Source organism: Galleria mellonella, unplaced genomic scaffold, assembly GCF_026898425.1.
Source record: "Galleria mellonella isolate WM207_F2 unplaced genomic scaffold, CSIRO_AGI_GalMel_v1 utg143, whole genome shotgun sequence".
Lineage (NCBI taxonomy): Eukaryota > Metazoa > Arthropoda > Insecta > Lepidoptera > Pyralidae > Galleria > Galleria mellonella.
This window is the reverse complement of record NW_026441997.1, coordinates 2,075,881-2,099,614: the sequence shown is the minus strand read 5'-3', so window position 1 is coordinate 2,099,614 and position 23,734 is coordinate 2,075,881. Positions and strand designations below refer to the sequence as shown.

At 32.5% G+C, this 23,734-nt stretch overlaps 1 protein-coding gene and 1 non-coding gene across 2 annotated transcripts in view; both read left to right on the top strand.

Annotated features, from left to right (window-relative positions):
* Positions 1-23,734, top strand: part of LOC113516818 (T-box transcription factor TBX20-like) — an 86,738-nt gene that overhangs the window by 37,834 nt on the left and 25,170 nt on the right. Inside the window, exon 4 of the mRNA XM_052891671.1 lies at positions 19,286-19,559. Coding sequence (XP_052747631.1) covers positions 19,286-19,559 — 274 coding nt within the window. The remainder of the gene's footprint in view (positions 1-19,285; positions 19,560-23,734) is intronic.
* On the top strand, positions 13,983-14,066 carry Trnal-uaa (transfer RNA leucine (anticodon UAA)). The gene has a single exon. It is a non-coding gene; the product is annotated as a tRNA-Leu (tRNA).

Below are 23,734 nucleotides of genomic sequence, written 5' to 3'. Positions count from 1 at the left end.
TACGATGCAACCTTAATATCTTACCATAACCTATCAACATGTTTATCTATGAATTTCTGTAGCCTTAGGCTAATGCCAGGCTTTTAATAATTTATATGTAAAAAACTAGCTGTGTCTGCAACGTCGTCGGAGGGAGTAGGTATATATTAGTTGACGAAGATAATAATGTAGTTTATATCCTTTTCTATGCTAAATAATAAGATTAGTAGAGGTGTTGAAGCATTAAGAGATGAAAAATGTGTTTCAATTGTATACGTATGCAGATCAAACCGCTGAACAAATTCATCTGAAATATGGTGATATATCTTCCATACATTTATTTATTCTTCATTGCCCACATTACAAAAAAAGGTTTTGTAGAAAAGGCGGACTTAATGCTATATAGCATTCTCTCCCATTCAACCTTTGTAAAAAAGAAATGTAATTATGCGGCAAAAATTGTTGTGGGTAAATAGTTAAAGATAAATTATATGATATATACAATAAAGAACTACACAATACGCCTTCCCTTTGGGGGGTTTGCTAGTAGTATGATGAATCGAGTATAGATATGATGTATAGGTAATATTTTTATAATGAATGCATTATACAAATATTACCTACTTATATATACAAATATATATCATAAAAATATATATACACGGCAAAACATTGTAATACCAATAAAGTAACAATAGTGATCAAATATGATGATAATGATAAACTACTTTTCATAAGAAATTCATGGACTTGTTTTAAAAGCTAATTTCATAGACACTTGTCTTACGTCAATGGGTAGCGCATTCCGCGCCGTCCAAGTTGTAAGGTCTCAAGAGTGAAGGAGTTTGAAAGAAAACTGGAGCTATATAGTGGAATAGAGAGAGCAAAAGAGTTATTACAGCAAGTTCGCATATGTGAGAACCACAGAGATAGTTCTACATTTCATGTATTTCGGTGATAAGAGGTTAGTGAGGATAGAAAAAATATTCCACAGCAATCTCAACATCCTATATTGACGTATAGGGAGCCATTATTATAATGTAATCAACTAATATAATAATGATACACAGATTTAAAAATTTTCGTTTGATGTATATAATATTAGTTGTACTATTATATACTATGACATAATAATATCCTCCTCTGATCTGAGATAATAAGTATAAAATATTATCAAAAAGACAGAAAATACGACATTTTGGTAAGTAAATATGTGAAAAACTTACGTTTCTAGTTTTAATTGTATCTACTCAAATAGAAACAAGTATATTTTACATATTTCTATGTTTAAATAATACCGTTTTATAGACATAATACTTTGTTATCGTTTTAGTTGGATGTTATTAGATATCGAACCGCCTGTATCGGTTGAGGTGTTAGCACCTGCGACACGCTTTATTGGCATTTATAGATGTTACTGGGTTCGTTAAACCTGAGTAGTGGAGTTGTATCTACTCAATAACATCGCATGCATAACATACTCCAATAAACACATTATTAATTACGAACCACTTCATTATCCACGATATTTGTTCATAATCGCCTTATACGATTGTGAACATATATAATTTATATACATATATCTGTCACGCCTGTCTCCAATTAGGTTAGGCAGAAACAATGGAATGCCAAATGTTTCGATTCGAACAAACCTTTTTCGCTTCTTCCACATTCATAAATTTTTTCATTACTTTTAATTTGACCCTACTTTAGCACGTCGCCTATTTGGTCGACATACGCCCATCTAGAGTGGCCCTTACCGACATCTCTATTCATTCTTGCTCGATGCATCTCTTTCTTAATTCTTTCATCCATCCTCTCCAAAGAATGGATGAAAGATTTTCAATTTTGTCACTACATCGACTTTCAGTCCATACTTCTCTCTAATCTAATTTCTAGTAAGAAACAGTGTGATTAAAGAGAAGTAATAAGATAGAGTACTATCTTTTAATGTAATAAATATATCTTTTTTCATATTATTCCTTTACAAAATATCTATGTTAATATTTAAAATACCATTTGTGTAGACAATTTGTGGTCATTTCTTAAAGGATCTTTTTACTACAATTAATGTAAATTGTTCTAATAGTTTAACAGTAATGTGCCTGTTAAGGTATTGTAAATATTATATTTTAACACATTTATAAGTAAAAAAGTCAGCATCCGTATAAAAAATATGTAAGTAAATACATAATATAATTAATAAATTATATCTAGTCGCGCACTAAACCACATTGAAATTATCATTTGTTATGTTATGTTTTATACCTAAACTTTTTAAACAACTTTATACTGAAATATATTTAGAATACGAGTATAAGGTTCTATTGCATCTAATTTCGTGTCAAAAATGGATACGCAAAGTGATGCAGGCCACCCATTAATTTTAATTTATATCTCAGGTTGCATCGAAAAAAAAAAAAATACACTTACTGTATATTGTGTAATGCGCAACGGTTTATCTACGAAAAAAACAGTAAAATCTACGAAGCGCGAACTCATTACTAAACATCATAAAAGAATGCGATGCGACGCATATAATGTCGAACGGTGATTCCATGGGTATACTCGTAAGTCGTTCATATTTGAATGCATGTTGGTTTTTTATGTCATAAAAATAAAAACTCGATAGTTTATGATGTAGAAAACCAACAGATTATCAGATTATGGACATAAATACGGCCGGTGATCGGTTCGTTGACGCAACTGTGGGCGAGTTTGCTTGCGAGTGGAGCTCTATGGTCAATTCATATATAGTATTCCATTGTTGATGAGTAGTTTAAAATTTTTAGTGCCTTAAACTTTCGGTCACATACGATTTAATGGAGGATGAACGAAGATTATTTAAAATGGATAAGTTGTATGTAGAGACTTCTACGTAATTACAACTGCATATTTTTATTGTACTAATATAATAAAATTTTAATTAGACGATGCCCAAACATGGGAGATATTAAAAAATAATAATAATAATTGCGGAGGAAATTTAAAATTTGTTTGTCTCTCTATATATTTGTTATAGTATTACGCAGAAACGAAATAGGATGCGGTTTTGCGATGCGACAATTCTATTCCTGAAGATTTAACTTAAAATTTGGTGTAGGTATGTTTCATCTTAATACGCCATTTGGAAGTGATCTATTTATTAAATTTTCTAATTTTTGAAATTAACGCGGACGAAGTAGCGAGTAAAAAGCTAGTCATATATAAAATATATCTATAACATACATAGTAATATGTATACATTATGCCATTCTTCTACTGGGGTAGTTAGAAAAATTAATATTTTTTCATATAATTTTTTTAACGTTCCAGTGTTGTAATTATGTGACATAGATATTAATAGATACAGATATTAAACAGACATGATTAATTCATAAAGTTTCGTTACATTGGTTATGAAATATAAAACTATTACTTATTACAATAAGTAACTAAAATATTTTTACGTAACTTGTATCAAAAAATTATATATGTAGCGTGAAAAATCATTTAGTAGGTAAGTCGGCATAGTGCGGCCAATAGCTAAGAGTAGAACATTCTGTTTTAGGTTTATCGCATTCATGGACCATACTGTCCTTGTGTGCGCTTAGGATGGTGTGGTCACATGTGTTATAATAAAAAAAATATGAATAATAATTGGCATTGGTTTCACCATTAACTACGAAATACTCTATTATCGTTCTAATAAGTATCGATTATTATCCCCTAAGTTTATATTTTAATTTGGTAATTTTACAAAATTACTGTTTGATGGGCCATTATAAATTAATATTATAATAATTTTGACTTAGATTTATTAGAAAAGTAATTTATATTAGTCCTTACACTGAAGATTTCGCTGTGATATCAAATTGGAATTTTAAATTTAGAGATAAATTCAAAGAGATTGTGTCTCAGAATTGACCCTATTGTGTTTTTGTTTTATTAATCAAATAAATGCATTTCTTGTGGTAAATAGTTACCGCCTTTTTTCTTTCCTCTTTAACCCATAGGTTATCTGGAAAAGATTGCTTTAGCGATAAGACCGCCTTTTGTACTCTGTAATCGTTATATAATATATATTTTTTGTATTATTCCTTAAGTGGAGCAATAAAGAGTTAATATATGAATAGGTAAATAAATAATTTGTATGAATCGAAACATTTGGCGTTCCATTGTTTCTATCTACCCTAATGGAAGATAGGCGTACCAGATATGTATGTATGTATAAATAATAAAAAGAAAACAACAAAATATACAACAAAGGATATCATGTTTTAACTAAACGAAGTTTATCAGAAATATTGCAACAATTGCCAGTGAGCTTGGATCGACGTAAAACGATGGTGTTCGACCTCGACACGCCAACAGTTGATTAACGCGCAGCGATCATTCGTCGTGGTAGCAATTTGTCGATGGCCGCGTGTCTGTTGCACTGAAGGTCTCCGCTTGTTAGGATTCACGCTTGCGACGCTATAATGATTAGAAATCTTGTTGCGTGTTTACGAACCGTACCGCGTTTCTGAACTAAAAACGGGACCAATGCGACTTAAACTCGCGCCTTCAGGGTTTCCGCCCCTTTGCACGTTACAATCAAAATATATTTTCTTAAAATTGTTAACTTTTATACCTTTGTAGGTTCAGCTTAATTAATATTTTTATGATTTAGATAATTTTGTTCTGATATATACTCAAATATGTAGTTATTCGGTTTTTTGTAGGTCTGGTAACATATGTACGTGTAACATAAATATTAAGGAATAGAAATTTTTATTAGAAAATGTATTTAAATGTACATATTTTTTATTAGTAGTATATTAAAACTTATGAGCTTAGATTAAAGATTAAAAGAAAATGCTTTAACAAAATTGGAACAACACGGAAGAAAATTATTTCAAATTCTTAAAATTGATTTGGAATTAAGCAAAGATATTGCGAAGAATTTCATATACAAAAATGCAGTTATTCCTTCTTAAAGCCTCATTTTTATTAATTGAAAATGTATTCAAATGCAATTCTTTTGAATGACACCTATAAGTATGAATTAGCATTCAATTTTACGAGTATTAATCTCTTATTGTAAAAACTTAAAAAAAAATACACTTTCTATATTGGGACCGCTAATTATATATACCGCTAAATATGACATTATAATTTTAAAATGTTGAAATTTTATGAAAAATTTTGTATAATGCAATCGTGAAATTTAACATACGTATAATACAACTATTAAGAAAACCTTTTATAAAATTTTCACTTGAACAGGAGATAACGTAAAGAGAATAAAACTACGGGAGACAGTGAGTAATAAGTACGTACTTGGTTATTGCAATTCACCTACAATGAACACATCAGGTGAATATTTCATACAACTAGTAACATGCATCCTGCTTATACATAATGAGTAGGTTTTTTTACGTTAATCGTAATTTATGAAGCGCAATTTAATAAAATAATTGATAATTCAGTTGCAATAATGAGTAATAGACAAATAATTGTACTGTACGCTCAAGTACTTATGAAATATAATCGGTCGTTGCATTAATTTTAGATTTTGTTCTACAACAAAAACTAATTTGTACTTAGACTAAGAGTAGGGGACCACTGTAGGAGTAGGTAAACTGTTTTGATAAATCTTTTTTAAAGTTAGTTTAAAAATTTCGTGCTACTTACTGTTTGTTATATAATAATGTTTGGTACAAAACACACATACAACGAATCTTTACTTATATGAACCGCAAAATGTGATATACGATTTTTAATAAATTGATTACTATAAAATCACTAGGAAATGTGTAATCACACTTATACACAATTTAGGTAAATAGTAGCTACTATTTTGTAGTGACTCCTTTCCCTTCTGAGTTGACTCGTCTGTGACTCCAATATGACTTCAATTTGAAAAAAGAACTATCACCGCGCCCAATTTTACCACTATATTACCTATATTTACCATTGTGAATGTACACACATATTTAAGAGCATTACTTTTGCTTTCTATTATCAGTATATTTTCAAAAACAATTTAACATGTTTCATTATTTGCACCTATTTCATACATTGCTTCGAAATTTTTTAAATACATTTTTGCTACAAAATCAAATTTTCAGTATCAGCTTAATAATGACAATATTATTACATGATTAATATTTTAGTTTGTAGACAGAGTACTATTTAATTAATCATTCAGAAACATTGAAAATTCTTCAATTGTTTTTGAAAATTGACAGACATTTGCGACGTTGCTATAATTTGTAACATATAAGTGCGTAGAAACAACATTTATTTTGTTTTCGTATGAAGCGCCCGAGGTGTATTATAATAAATATTAACGTGTCGAAGGAATTGAACACCCAATAAAAGTGACAGACGAAACCCAATACCATAATATAGATAAGAATCGAATATTGTTGTGTCCAAGCCATCCGCCGTTTTGTCTACTAGTGATAAGTCGCGTGGTCGCGTGGCTATTAAAATTACAATTTATGTCCGCTATCAGACTTCATTATGTTTACTTGATGCGATAATTGCAACCTTGTCGTCAGTTAACTCGTTCAGTCGAAGAATCGGTGGCTGAACGTGCCTTTGACTTTTAAAAATACAATCCATTAAAGTTTCTTATATCGCTTGCTCTGATAAATATTTTGTTATGTTATTGCACACTATGTATATAATTGTGGATGTTTGTATTTCATACTTAACCATTGTCATAGATGTTACCTTATTTTTTTGCAAATATTTAAAACGTTACTTGTGTCATTTTTGTATAAAAATTAAAAATTTTATTTTAAATCAAATTGAGTAAAAATAAAAGTATAAAAACAAAAGCAATCAATTCCGTAACGGTAGACTGGTTAAAACTCTATAGATAAATGTTAACTCTAAACAATAAAAAATTAACTTTGACTTTAAGTTTTTAAGTTTAAAATGGCTTATAAAGCAGCAGTAATGCAGATAGGAGCGGAAGGGCGAGATGAGACGGTCATTAGCGAAATGAAGCCATTAGGAGCGTGTAAAACAGTTAATTACATCCAAGTAATCTCGACCGAGGTGTGTTCTCGAGATACCGCCATTATAAATGAACAAGTGTAATGGTGGAATATTATTGACAAACCTTAATTCACCCTTCACCCTATTAATATTTTGGATTGGATCATAGAGTCATTAGTAACTTTAGTATAGTATTAACTCATTATTAGTAAGTATGAAGAGTATACCATAACTGATATTTTACTACATAATAGTTTTAGGTGACTTACATGTAAGTCATCTAAAACTATTAGACATAAGACAGTGACACTTATGCTCATTTATTTCCTTTCAAACTGACTTTAAAAAAGGAGGAGATTATATATTACAGAAATTTTATTAAAATCAATTCAGTAGTTTACTTTTTTAAATCAAAATAACTGTTTTTGCCACATTTGAAGTCCGTTTCTGTTTGTGGAATACAGTCTTAAATTGTCGTATCAAAATAAACTTCCTACTTCATATATGTAGCTATCTACGTATAGACCTAATTATATTAAAAATTGTTTTTGTTACTCACTAAATAGTCTCATTCATATTATTTTTGTAATTTTTTACATTCACGTATTTTGTACAGTGATGTATAAATTAAGTTATAAATTAACGAAATACAAAATTTTTATATACCTATACGTGATTTGATAAAGTTTCATAATATATTAATTAAGCCGTGTAGTCTCGGCGTACAATAGGCCCCCTTCCTTTTCCGTACTAAGGGAACTTAATGGTCGAACGATGGGCAGCAGCGTCCCTCTTAAAACATTAGTAAAGCCAAAACCGCAGTTAGCCAACCCGCTTGCCAAGCGTGGCAACTAATGACAAACCCCCCAATTAGGGGAGGCCTATGTATGTTCAGTAGTGGACAGTCAACGGCTGATATGATGATGATATAATGAATAATATATTAATAAATATATAAATAATTTAGTATATACTCGTACATTGTTACTAACAGGAAAAAAGTGTCCGCCATTCGTCAAGTATTTATATAGTCCGATTCAATAGATTTAAATGAAAAAACAACCAAGTTTCCTTGAAAAATCACAGAAACATATTTAAATGAAATTAGTTTTAAATCGAAACATTTAATTACTTAATTGGTTTTTAATTTGTATACGTAATACAATTGGCGACCAGCAGATTGTATATAGACTATAGTTCATATGTATATGAGGCCTGCAACAGATAAAATATGGTATAATAATGTAAATTAGGTATAATATTAAATTAATTAAATTGTTTTACTCTATACTAAATTATAACAATGAACTGTAAAACAACAGTTATTTGCATGTAGTTCGTAACAGTTGTCACTTTCCATCGAGTGTCGTGAAGGTCAGCTTGTTTGCTAATATGTATTTATATATAACCGGTAGTATAAAAAAAATTTCGTAATAAATAATCTCATTTCGCTATTCGTATCGATATAGATTCGATAAAATCTCGGGAGATCACTATTCACATCGATTCGCAGTATGGACCGCTGTGACAATTGGGAGGGCGGCAGTAATTCACACGACCCGCCCATACATCCGTTAAAGCAGTGATATCTTATATAAGACATAAATCTTAATTGAGTATTTCAATTTACTGTTACTTATGATAAATATAATATTGACGTCATATGGTTTAATTTTAGATTTTAATTATGACGTAGAATTATGTTATCTGTATGGTGTTATGGAATATATTCGTATTTACCTGTATATATTTTGAGTGCTTTTTTTGCAACTGATAGCATTATATAGTCCCATCTTTGTAGTTTCCTTGGAAAAAGTCGGGGTTTTCAGTTTAAACTGATTGCTCTGTGATATCTTTTATTTTTGAACGGATTTTGACTATTCTTTTTAATCGGACTTGATTACTCTGGTCGTCCCATACTTACATATTCATATGAGTATATCGTTTAGGTTGAAGTAAATAAATCATTTGAAAAAAGAATCAGTTGTGGATTTTAATTTTTAGCAATTTTTTTAGTTTACTATGATTGTGTTTAATGTTTGATTTATGACCTAGTGTAGGCTCTAATGCAATAAATATTTATTCCTATAATGTATGTTAGTATTCTCGGTAACAAATAAATTCTAACATAAAGTGGAAAATAAAATTACCTAACCGTCAAGGTGTCGGTGTGTAAGTCGTTGCATTAAAAATTTAGGGCACCACATTATAATTTTACTACATCATAAAATTATAATTGGGCCATTCAGTATTTTGATATTTCGTCCAACAGCAACACACAATCGAGTTTGGACATGACCTTAATAATTTACGGAGAGTGTTGCACAGTATTTTGTGCACAGTTAAGTTTATGGCGGGTCAGAGGGTTCCGCCGGAAGTGTCATAAAACCGACATCGTCAGATTCCAACGATAATAATTAAAGGGCACCTTGTTAATGTTAACTGTTTTATAATTGCTGCTCTGATATTAATTAGTTTGTAAGAGTTACATATGACCTATGTAGTGGTATTAATCGAAACGCTGATCTCTAATTGCATTTAAATGTTAACATAATGTTAATGATAAACTCATCCGTTGGTGAATATTTCTTTTAAACTGTTTTAATGTGTCTATTGATATGATGTTTATTATATTTATTATACTTTATTTATACGGCATTTAACGTAGAGTGAATTTTTAATTTCTGAATTATATTTTGTATATTTTTTATTAAATTATATAATATTCGAATTAAACTAAAAAAGAGGAGGTTTTTAATTAGTTTGTATTCATTTGTGTGCATATTACGCGATATCTGCAACATTTCTAAATATATTTTAATATCATTATTTCCAATGCTGTTTTTTCTACACAAAAGCGTAATGTTATCATAAATCACGTTAATATTGAAATTATAAAAATTGAGTTATTTAGTTTTCGTCTCGCGCTAATTGCAATGTTAATATCTATAGGTCGATTGACTCAATTTACCCATAAGTAGTTATTTTTTACTGTCTATATGTATATTTATAGATATTGAATTAGGTATTGGCTACCTTTGTGGTATTTTTTTTATACCATTGAGGTGGCAAACAAGCAGAAGGCCCACCTGATGGTAAGTGGTTACCGTAGCCTATGAACACCTGCAATACCAGAGGTATTACGCGTGCGTTGCCGACCCTGAAGAAACCTCTTTATCCCCCTTTTGAAGATATAAAGGTATAAAATAAAATTTTAAGTTGAATGAATATAGGCACTATTCTGTAAATATGAATATGAATTGTTTGACGGACGTTCTTATCACGAGCAGGTATAGGGATTCAAGTGATACTGGAGATCGTTTTATGTGATATTTCTGTCATCCTAAACAAAGTACAAACGAATCTATTGATAGTATCGTTATCGCTAGTGAGCCTATGAGATAGAATAAGATGGCAACGTGCGTTGTCTTGTTCTTTCTCATATGAGCATTGACTAATATGATTCTATTGATAGACTCGTCAGGGGCAGGCTAGATACTAGATACTATCATACTAGGTATTAGCTCATACTTACATCATGTAATAAATGATAAGTTTGTGAAAAGGTTCAAAATGAGTTAATTAATTCAGTAGCACCCAAACTGAATATGAATAACTACAAACAATAATATCCAACGTTATCTTTCCATTGAGTTACTGCATTTTAAATGAATACATAATTTTATTTGAATTGTTTTATTGTTCAAAATATTAGCATTAATTATTAAAAGAATGTTAATAACTTAACCGTGGAAAATTAATAAGGAATTTAGCGAAAATTTACTTCTTTCCACAAATGATTGCGTGTTGAAACTATAAAACATTGCTCGCATAACTAAAATCACAACGCAAAAACAAAGAAGAATTTTTAATTAGCAAAGCGTTTTCCAGCATTGTGGCGGTGTGTAGCGGGCGCGCGCGGGCGCCCCGTGGCGTGGCTACTTTACACACATCGCTCTGAGGTCGTTAACAAAACGTCACTTTTCACCATATTTATGTCTACATTATATTTCATGTGTGTAACGACATCGTAAAATTGAAATTTTGCTGATGAAGTGGTCTCTGTCGTCGCATATCTGTTGAATTCCGTTGTAATATCCTTATATATTTTGACCATGAAAATTACAATGTTGTTCTTTTGATATTTAGTAAATTGGTAATTATTATTGCACTGCACATTATAGGTATTAATTTACATTTACATTTTCTTTAATTCGAAACTGACCCTTGTAGATACGTACATGGTATGAGAAATATTTACTTTTATTTATGAAAGTTTTTTTCTCAATTGGGAAATAGATTAGGTATAATTAAATGCAATGTTGATAATTTTTTGTTTTGTAGTATCTATCGCGTTGCTTAATCTCGGCACTAAAAAAAGTATCTTTATAATTGATCCTATATTTGTTTATATATATTTATTTTTGTATTTAAATAACCACACTATCACGAGGCCCTATCTTGACACTGCAAAAAAATATAGGGTTAGATATACCAATAAAAAGAAATCATAAAATGAGATCGAATGACACGATAGCGGAGGCCCTCCGCCACTTTACAAAAGTAATAAAACGAGAGTTCTTTTCGCACGATTACTCGGGAGACGACAAAACATGTCAAGTGTCAATTTGTATAATTTGCAGATGAATTAAAATGGCGGTCTGACAGATGACGTTACGCGTGGCGCTCTCCTACTCAAATATTTCACGGAATTTTATAATATTCGTCGAAACTTGTTGACTTTTTGTATTTTATTACTTTCTGGGCTGTTAGCTAAATAAGTGGGGTATTGGGTAACAGGATATCTTGTTTTGAATTGAGAGAATTCGGACGGTGCGCTGCGTACTGACATAACGAGACGGCTGACTGACAGACAGTTGACACTTCGCACGCGGCAACGCGTGACACTAATTACAATTTGCAATTTGGAGGTTTAGGCTTCATTTGATGATATTGATGCTAGACTAAATATGAATTTTAATACCGGTTTTGTGATAATTATGTTTTGTATTTCATTTGTGAGGTACGTATGGTATTGGATTTGTAATATTGAAATAACAAATTCAAAATTAGCTATATTATTTAAAGGTATTTTTGTATAATTGTGACAGAACTTAAAAATTACATTTCTTTATATTTTTTTGTAGAGTTGTTGTAATCAAGGGATAAGTAGTTTATACACGTCAATAAACTTCAATAAATTACAATTATTAACCTTATAAGGTTAGACTTGGCTGCAATAATAGAAGTAGATACAAATTAAGAGCTAATAGACATTAAAATGCGGCGTCATTGGCCCCAGTTGCGTGTGAGCCGGCTGTGTCCGCGAGTGCATGACATTTCATGAAAACTAGTATGTTGTTTCTAATGTTATAGATATAAGTAGGTATATGGAGTACACCTTATGGCAAATGTCAACAAAATATATTCTGACCAATATGACCCAATTGGTGACAATTTTGGTGACATTTTGTGTTAATGACTGTAGTGTCGGACGGTTATCTTATTAAGATATTCTTATTACTCTTAACTAACCTGTTGTTTATAAATCCACTAAGAAATATATATATATAATAAATTCTATTTAGCAGAACATAATAAAAATCCTCAAAATACAACCCTATACCATTCCTCCTTGCCAGTGAGTTTATAGTCCGTATATCTATTCTTCTAATAAAGATATGTCCTGTACCAGTGCCTAGTAATGGGACGATAATGGGATTTTACAGTAAGGTAACTTCTTGTTAGTTTTTTTACGTAACCTGCGAGTTATAACCCTATTTTGTATAATATTATTCCGCGCAGTCACTGAATTAATTTTATATAAGTAAATAAACAAATAATAGTTTATTCAGCAAACATTGTTACATTTACAAAAAAGGTTTATGCAGAGTAAAATAACATGGATAGGAGAAGGTGTTACACAATGTTTGCCAAAATGGTCCCCGTTCAGCGTTATGCAGCAGCTGAGGAGCTACAGCGCTGATTTTCAGCAGGAGCCGTTTATTTGGGTACGACTTGGTTTAATTTAAATTAATACGCTTACATAATATTGAATGTACATATCTTATTCACATAAGACTATGATGTCTGTTTACTATTATTAAAGTATAGTCTGACGTTACTATCATAATTTATAGAACACCGTTTATATGTTATAAGTACAAATAATGTCATAATTAAATCAAATGCGTACTGCTAACACAAGTAAACTGCGCATAATTCACACATAAATTGTGTTTATTAATATACAGCTCCGAATATAACAATAAATAGGTAGTTCAGTACTGTTACAATATCGGTAGCCGTAAAAACTTGTTGATTGCCTATATAGTTAAAGAGCCAATTACTTAAATGTCCTTCTACATTAAATAATTTAAAAAGAAAGAAAACAAAACATCCTTACTAATATAATAAATATGTTCACTTGTCTGTTTGCCCGTCCCCTGCTTTCGTCACAACCAAACAATATTACATTGGTCTCGGTAATACAATCACCATTAAATTAAATGACAACTAGTATAAACAAAAAAATGTATATAGGCAATATATTTAATTTTACATATTTAATAGAGATATTATCTTACTAATATAATAATAAAAAAATGTAAGGGGCTTTAATAGCAGCAAGAGAAGCCAAAACAATAATTTATAGAAATTTTATCTGTCTGTAAGTTTGTTCTGGCATCACGCAAAAAATTACCGAATGCGATGAATGCGACTTTCACTGTTGTATTCCCGAAAGTGAAGTATTTTATGAATTAAAAACTGCTGTATGTTCTATTTTGATACACAGTATAGAAGTGGTTTGTTTCATTGGTTTTCCTATTTCTAAAATTCGCGGGTACATAGTAGAGAGCAAAAGTTACTTACCCACCATTAAAATTAGTAAAGCAATTTATATTCTGCACTTAGTGAGTCTATTTTTCATAGTTATTATAATTTATTTCAATTGTGTTATTTATCACAATTATAAGTTGAAGTTTAATTTAGTTTTAAAGAAATGATAAAATTAGTTACTTACTCAACAAGTCAGGTTGGCCGAGTGGTCTAAGGCGCCAGATTTAAGCTCTGGTTCCCGAGAGGGAGCGTGGGTTCGAACCCCACACCTGACAGACTTTTTGTCGTAGAAGTCTCCGAAAGGGGGATCCTCACGAGACTTTAATTCTAAATTGTGAGGTATATGTACAGGTTATTAGTCGCTGAGAGTAGGAGGCAGTGCCCACGCGCCTCCTAAGGTGTATTTCTACATGATGCATTTTACTGATGTTAAAAAGTTACCTACTTACCAACTTCTGTAATATCAATGTGTAAAATTTCTTTTAATATTTATTATGATTGTAGAATCATAATATATTATTTAAATAAGAAGACATATGACAAATAACTCCTTTGTGCGTCTTACGCGTGCAAAATAAGTAATAAAACATGGACGTTTATTTTTTGGGTTTGCGGTGGTCTCATTGTGTATTGAGGTGGCAAACTCTGACTAACATATGTCCTGTCAAATTCGACAAATGTCTTATTATTTTTTCATGTCCAAGCATTGCTTTGTAGTAAAAAAAAAATTTAAAATTTGTTCTTTCGTTCATTTGTGGTGTGATAGTATAGAAATATTTTTTTCAAAGAAATATTTAGATTCTCCTGACAACTGCAATGACATATTTTTATAATAGTTGGGTATAATTATACAGAAAAGTTATTTTAGTTCTAAAAATAGATTTTAGAACTAAAATTTTTTGGGAATTTTGGGTAGAGGAATAAACACATTGTACATACTATTTTTAAACGATGTAAAAAAAGAGGAGACTGAATTGAGCTGTATTCTTTATGTATTTTTAGTACTATTGCTATTTTTAAATCGATTTTGATTGTTTTTAGTAATGAACTAAAAAAATGAACAAAAAATAGTGAATTTTAAGAACCTCATTATTAGTGCGTAGCTAGTAAGGTGTGGACAGCACTACTGTATAATACGTTAGAACTAGTTTCCGCATAATGAATTATGTCTACCCCGTCGGAAACTTCGGATTATGCATATGAAACACGGCAGAAAACCGGTCGCGAATTCCACTCGACAGTACCAGCTTGATTGACTGATTATATTGATTGACTGACGACCATTATACGCATTGCTCTGACATTACATACATGCACTGTGCCCATAGAAAGATGCCTCGATTCCTTGACAAGATTAATCGAATAATATAATGTCTTGTACTGCTTCACCTTTCGCCCGGTTATGGGATATTGAGATCCCTTAATGTTTTTAATAATTTATTAAAAGTAGTCTTTATTTTTATTTAAATTGTATAGTATTTTTACAGAATTGAAAAAAAAAGACAATCGTCATTATCAGTCACCATGATTATTATTATATACCTATGTATATATATGTGGTCATACGAAACTATAATACAAAAAATATTTATATCTCTATTAAGGTGACCACAATATTGGCTGTTTAATTTTTTTTTAAGAGTAATAATAAGTAATAACAAAGAGTAATATTTGCATCGATAAAGAATCTGTAATACGACGATTTTTATGTTTAATTACAAGAAAAAGTTGATTACAAACACTAACAAGAGGAAGCTTCTTTACAATGCACGCAATGTAAGAAACTCATCAGCGCCCTGAGTGTGACGGTTAGGAATAATAACATTATTACTTACGGTTATTTCTGGCAAGAATTGTAACATTTATTATAATAAGCCAAACTTGTCACGTTAGGTATTGTTTAGTTTATAAACATTAAAACTTTATAACGATATTTAAATCATACCAGTCGTTAACTGTCCACTGCTGAACATAAGTCTCGCCTATAAGGGTGGGTTTCGCTAGTAGTTGCCATGCTTAGCAGGCGTGTTGGCAACTGCAGTTAGAATTTGGTGTTGTTTAAGAGGGACACTGCTGCCCATCTATCGACCATTAAGTTTTCCTAGTCGCATCTTACGACACCAACGGAAAAGTAAAAGGTGGCTCATTTAAATGCTGGAATGACACGGCGTATTTTATACAAATTTTCATAATAATTAGTTAGGTTTTAAAAAAATTAAAATATTTAAACTTGAAAATTGAAAATTCTATTTTTATTTACTGGTTTATTAAGCCACTGTCATTTCATCTTTTAATCGTGAACTACTGGCCTTTCTCATTGCTGTCATTAAGCACCACCTGCGTTTATTTACTCTTTGTAATTTTCAAAAATATGTTCGTGAATGGGTACAATTAATTATATATATAGTCATTCTTTAGATTTTTTAATTCAATAGATAATACGTGGCTACGATGAATGAAGAGTGAACACAAACATTTCTTAGATCACGCTCTGAAGGTAAATATCGCGCCTCGCTCCGGAAGCGGTGACGCGTAATTGCCCCTCACCGCTCAGTTCAAATTAAGCTCCTTTCATGCGTACCATGTCACAAACTGCGGTTTCTTACCGCAAAAGTATGAGTGAATTATACAGTACTATAATGATATCCTTATTGTTCTACCTTCTGTGGATTTTGTTAAATATCTATTTATTCTAGTTGCGTTATATGCATTGTAGTAAATGAGGAATGCAAAAAATCCTATTAATATTTGAAGAATATGGGAATCATGGATTTTGGTATAGACTGAAAAGGTGACCCACCTTTTCTTTTTCCGTGGGTGTAGTAAGAGGCGATTAAGGGAGTTTAATGGTCGAGGGATGGGCAGCAGTGTCTCTCTTAAAACATCACCAAAATCTAACTGTAATTGCCAGCCTGCGAAGCGTGGCAACTACTTGCAAAGTCATTCCAATGGTAAACTGCTATTCTATGGAGGAGGTCTAGTGGGCAGATAACCGCTCATATGATAATGATGACGATATAAAAAAAAATTAAACTCATTATAATAAATCTATTTTAGTCATATTTTTGCCGATAAGCAATTCTAGTTAAATAGCCCAATTCTTCAGCTACGGTTGCTTAAAGGCAGTTTGGAATATGACTGTGTTATGTCTAAAGGTGACGGTTACTACTTTCCATTGGATAGTCCGCCAGCTTGATTGCCATTTTCTAGTTGTTTAAAAGAAATAGTGTTTGTGACACTGATATCTACTACCAAATAGGGTTTGGTAATAGTTGCTAGATGCAGTAGGGTTATCACTTTTTGATATCCTAAATGTGTGTGATTAATTGTAACAACATTATTTTCAACAACATTAACTGGGAATACTGTCATAGGTAGCTATGAGAATTTCATTGGCGATTGAGTCTTATTTCTAGCAAGATACCTTGCTAGGTTTAATTTCAGGCGGCCCCTTTTGGAAAACGAAGACTTCTGAATACGTCACCACGAACTTACTGAGCTGATATTATCCTCAATTATTATTTTCACATTAATAGTGCAGTTGTAGTTACCATTCCATTTTCAAAAAAATCACTGGACCATACACACACATACACGTAATCATGACTTCACTTGAGCATTACTAAGTTTATTTAAAAGTTCGCGCACCTTGTACAGATAGATACCTTTCCAATTGGTGTTTGTTAAAGCTTATCTAAGGGCATCTCGGGCGGACGGTTATTAATGAATTATGTAAATGGGCTCGACCGACCGCCGATCACTACGCCGATATTATGAAAAGCCACTCGAATATAAAATAGTTAACCTCTCTTCCTACGGCATTAGGATTGCTTGATTGTTGTTTCGCAATGAATCTGGTGATAACCGTCATACACGTGCAAATTTTATAAATGTGCTAATATTGCTATATATAAATTGCTTTTTTTATAACACGAAGGTGGCAAAAAAGCATATATCTCTGATGATAAACGATCATTGTAATCTATGGACGTCTGTAACACTAGGGGTGTCACATACGTAGTGCCGACCATAAAGAAACCTTAATACCACCATTTTATAGAATCTCATACTGTAGTGTTTAGGAAAAACCTTGACAGGGTAGTCATTCCACAGCCTGACTATTTGCGAGAGAAAACTCCTTTAAAACTGCACTCTAAGCAACTACTAGGTTCTTGCGTGTTCTTGTTAGTCATACATCCTAATTTTCAGTTGTAAAATTAATACATGTTTTGTGATATAGTGTGTATGTGTAACGAGTATTATATAGGCTGACTATAGATTTTGCAAAGGGCATACATAAATATGCTTTGATTAAATTTCAATTGGTATGATGTCTCGTGGTAAACCGGAGGAATTCGTATTGGGATTGATTGTTATCCGTGATGGATGCGGCTCATTAGGCGGCCGCGCTGGGTGGCACTGCGTCGCTGCGACGTCGCGCGACTCTCGCCCTAATGACACGCTCATAAACGCGGTTGACAGCGACTTATTGTCGTACGCGACGAGAGATCCCGCACTGCCGATACGGAACAACCATTCAAAACATACTTAATACGATTTATTTATAGCTAGTGCTTAACTCTCAACGAACTCGGAGGCCTCAATACGCCGTTCTTTATCGTTGTCGCGATGCGTTCAGCCTCCGAGAATTTTATAGGTCTCTTCTATTTATTATTATTATACTTTTCATAAAGATAGTTTGACATCGCGTCCGTGGTTTATGGGTGCTAATAATTCTTTCTTTCACTTCTGAATTTTATTGCTCACACTTAAGAATTCAATAATAAATTCTGAGTATCGTTATGTCAACTCGATTTTTTTAATATTTAGGGGCCCAGAAACAAATGTAGCGCGATGGACGGGACGTCTGGTCGTGTTAAGGCAACCGGACAAATTGTTAGTCGACGATTATCTAATCTGACAAGCTTACGACTACTTGTTTGGGTTTCGAAATTACTAAAGTGACGTTTAAATATTATAAAAATAATATTATGGAAGATTACGTCATAAATAATCGGTGGCGAGATGTTATCGCCCCCGGCCGGCAGGAAGCGCTTCGGCCCATTTAAGGGTGCATTAAAATCGAATACATCATATTTGTTTGATTTCCTAGTTCGCGTTTTACCCTATAATTATACAAGTCACCGTCCATGGCCGGATCTCTGGCAGTTTTTGTTAAGATGCATTAATCATTTTTTTTTATTGCGAGCATGTGTTTTGGTCTTGTAAAACACTTTCGGCCTTTATAAGCTTTTGATTCTTAATGTCTAATTTAGTTTTCTGTCGGTTCTTATGAGGTCATTAGCGCAGCGTGTCCGCAGCCGCGGACGTTGAGAATTTATGGTTGAAAGTTACAAGTTTCATGCTGTCATAATTTGTCGCAATAATCGTAAAAAAATATTTTTGTAATAATTTCATGCTTCATATAATAAAATAAACTTTTTATTAACATTAAATATTTCATTTTAAATAATTATATTTATTTGTCATACAGACGCATGTTTCCAACGGTGCGCGTGTCGTTCGCGGGGTGTCGCGCGGAGGCGCGGTACGCAGTTCTATTGGACGTGGTACCGGTGGACGGCAAACGGTACCGGTACGCGTACCACAGGTCGTCGTGGCTGGTCGCCGGTAAGGCGGACCCGCCCGCCCCCGCGCGGCTCTACCCGCATCCCGACTCACCTTTCTCCGGCGACCAGCTTCGCAAGCAAGTCATCTCCTTCGAGAAAGTCAAGTTGACCAATAACGAAATGGACAAGCAAGGACAGGTAAGTACAAAACAGAATTAAGCTTCTAATGAGAGATTGTTCTTACTGATGGACGAATCAAGGATACTAGTAGTATCATATACATATCACTATCTATAGGTATAGATATATCTTAATGTACTCGTGTAAATTGTATGTGTAAACTAATATCAGTTTAGAACAACGGAGCAAAGCGAGTCAACAACATGTATTGTTACAAACATGAGCCGTTTGACACGGTACCTATTGGTGTATGAGTAAATGTTGTGTGGAGGTTGTATTGCCAGGAACAAGGTGATAAAGCGGCCGAGGAGTCTGAATGAGCTATAAAGTGTTGACGTAAAACACTTGATTTACGGGTCGCTCCAGGGATCATTGGCACTAACGAGCTCCGGCTGTGGCTTTACATCTAAAACATTTTCGTCTTAAAATTTTGCTTTTTATATCGTAACAATAAGACACTATATTACGCGATTTAGAATTAAAAGATTGTATTATCTAATATAGTCATGGTAGCTCACTTTCTTCTTGTTATCATCTGATCGATATTATTTAATATGCGGCTTTGGTCCCGTTAATTAAAATAAAAAAAATATCCTATCTGTTAATCGAGGATTTAATACGAATGAAACTTTTTAATTAATAAATATTTTTAAAGAACATGGACAATTTACAGAACATGACAAGAACAGTTATAATAAGTATGGCATCTTTCTACTAATAAATCTTCTACGATTAAACATAAGAGTAATAAAAATTGATTTACAAATAGCAGATATCGTGTCACTATGAGAACCTCCTTGTTGTTATAGAAAAACCACTGTTTTTCTCCGAAGGATATCAAACATATTTTATTTCTATTAATTACTTTTATATAGAAGTGATTATAACTTACTATATCACATTCAGCGCAGATTTCTATCTAATGAATTAGTAAAATAATTATTATCACGCGTGTCAACCCTGTTTTCGCGTCAATTATCCATCAAAAGCGTTCGGGATGATCGTGTCACCCGCACCATTTCCTTGTGCGTGCGGCAATTTATAGAATTACTTGTAAAATTGCCGGTCTCCGCGACACCTCGGGCGTCGATGGTGACGGTAATGCGGTGTTGGCAACAAATTAGTCGCACATGGTGTGTCAGCCGGCATCCCGGCTACTTACCTCCGCGTTGCAGGTGCTGCTCAATGCAAATGTCACTCACACGACCATTATATTGAGACCCGCAGTTGTATTTCCACTTTACAATAAGAGAGGTCTAGCACAGTAGTCGGTTACGTCGTAGCTAAATCGAGAGTATGACATGTTATGAAAGTTTTAAAAATTGATATTATCGGTGCCTCTATTAATTGATTTCGATAGTAGAAATAACCATAAGGAAGGTTATTTGAAATATTTCCTTTATAATATGTACATAGAGATAATTACAAATTTTGCATTACTGTTCATGTTATTTATTTTTAGAGAATAGTGATATTAATAATAAATTAACATTGAAGTTACATTAAAATATGGGGTATATATTTGTAGAATTAGGCGGAGTGGTAGAGTCAGAGCGAACTTCAACGGAACGGAACGAAGCGGGCGTGGCGCGGTGATGGATGGACCCGATTCTGACGAAAAATACACCTAATTGGCTTTCCCATAGCCCAGGGACTGATGGCTATCGTGCCCACGTTACCAGGGAATGGTTTGTTATATTAAAGCTAATTATGTAGGTCAAAGCGTGAAATGTGGTTTACGCGTTCCAAACAATAAAACGTCCGACCGGTTTTCGCTATCCGTGTTCCGTAATCTTGGCTCCTTATATCATGGAAGGCTAAATCGAACGTAAATATGTCGAAATTTATAAATAAAGCTCCTAATTAACTATAAATTATCAAAAACGGAACTAGTGCGAGCAACTCGTTAATATTTGTATATAACAGCGTACCGGCCACGCAATACGGCGACGGGCGGCGGTGGCACGCGTGCCTCGCGCCTAATTGTGGAACAAAAACTCCATGAAACGGACGAATTAATCATCAGCTCGCGACTTAACTACCTGTATTCGAATAATACTGAAATAACTACTGCATTCACGAGCCTTGTAATTTCTCAACCCTGCGAATGTTGTCGCGGGTCCGATTATGTACAATATGCTGTTATAGACATCTTTCAATTACTAAATATATATTTAATTTTCTTTTACAAATGATGGATTGATTATTGTTTCATTTTGTAAATAATACGTGATTGTCTATTAACATATTATTATAAAAATAAAAAAGGACAAAAAATAGTATGCGGCACAACATGATGCAATGAAACTTGGCTCACAGTTTTCAAAGATATTACGTAACATACGCATACAAAAAATACAGTCACACATCGAACCTCGTGCATTTTAAACTTGTTTCAAAAAAAATCACATTATGTACCTATCGAGCAATAGCATAAGTATTTCTTATGCATGTACATTAAATTTTATTGAAAAATAAATATATAAAGTGCTTTAACAAATTACCACATACTTACCTCTTGCTTGGAGCAAATTTTGTTCTTACCGTTGGCATTTCAAATAATTATAAAAAAAACCTGGTCGCTGTAGAGGGGTTAACCAAAAATTGTTTCGTGTACGAATCGAGGTCGGGAGTAACAATTCATGAGAACGGTCACACGAAAGCGCGGCGATGACGGGCCCCGATTGTGTTCCTTTAGTTCGACCTCTCAACTACTACTACACGGTTTCGTCTATATACGAAAAAATAAATGTATGGTCAAAAGTTACTACACGCCACTCTGCAACGGGTTAAATTATTATTGTTTCTGCTTTTAGATTTCTAATGTAAGATGAATACTGCGATATACTGAATTTAAGACTAATTGCTGCAAGAAACGAATGTTTAATTAATGAAAATATGGAAATTGCCGGTTTTGATATTCACAGTCTAACGTTAATGACGAATGGTCGTGGTGATTAATGACCGGCCTTCTGGCGGTTTACTTAAATAATGAGAATTATTAAAAACGTACACATTGCCAGGGATCTAGTAATCCGGTTTTGAAGAGTGTTGATGGATTTTTACCTGCTATATTTTATCTAATGAATAAAAATGCTGCGGGTTCCTTGTTGGTACGTTAAAATATGACATTTAAAGCAAGTAGTCGAATATTTATATCTATTCCTTCAATTTTTACTCGTATTATGTGTAAACGGCCATAAAGATAGATTATATTTTATTTGGTCAATTGTATTCACGAATAACATCGTTTAAATTACCTAGTTATGTATTTTATTCTTATTTTGTACTCGTTTATTTTAAGCATTAAAATTAGTAAAATTTTAATAATTCATAATACTTTAAACTGTATTGATTAATATAATTATATATCTGATAAAGAGTTCAAATATTAAAAGACAGTAGACAAAAAGACTCTTGATGATAACATAAATACTTTATTTACATTTTATTTGGTACAATGATATAGGTATGTATCCAATTCTGTTCAACTTCTATCATCGTTGATTAGTCGTAATGAACTCATTTGAAAGGAAAACTAACGTTTCCCTATAATACTAGAGAAGTAGCATTACCAGGGATACTGTAGGCCGTGGGGCCTCACACACAAATGTCCAGTAATCACAGTCATTTATACCATATATTACTGTGGTAATTATGTCGTTAGACGTGCTATCGTCTTATTTATTTTATGCAACATCCGACTTAAGTAGAACAGGCAATTATAATACGCTCAAGACGTATGCTTGAGATGTATGTGAAGTACATAGCCCGGTTTGTTCAGCTTTTTCTCGCAGAACAAGGGCCAAGATGATTACGCATAACGCGCATCGGCAGTAGTTAACGCAGTAATTTACGCATCATCTGGAGGACGCAACGACATAACGACTTTCATTACTCAAAACCAATGAACCTGTCTCATTTTATAAATATCAGAGTTATGAGAACCTTAAGAATTTTATTCTTATTGTTTATATCATATGTATATAAAAATACATGCGGCGTTTTTCCTTTTGACGTAATGCAATTGTTTACATAAGATTGCTAATTGCTTAATCTATGAACATCGCTGTATATAATATTTTGTAATTTATGTTGATCGTGGTAAATACATTTATATAGAAAAAAATATATTTAAAATTAATTCATCCAAGCGTCAACTGTTTCCTATTCATCCTATAATTCCTATATAT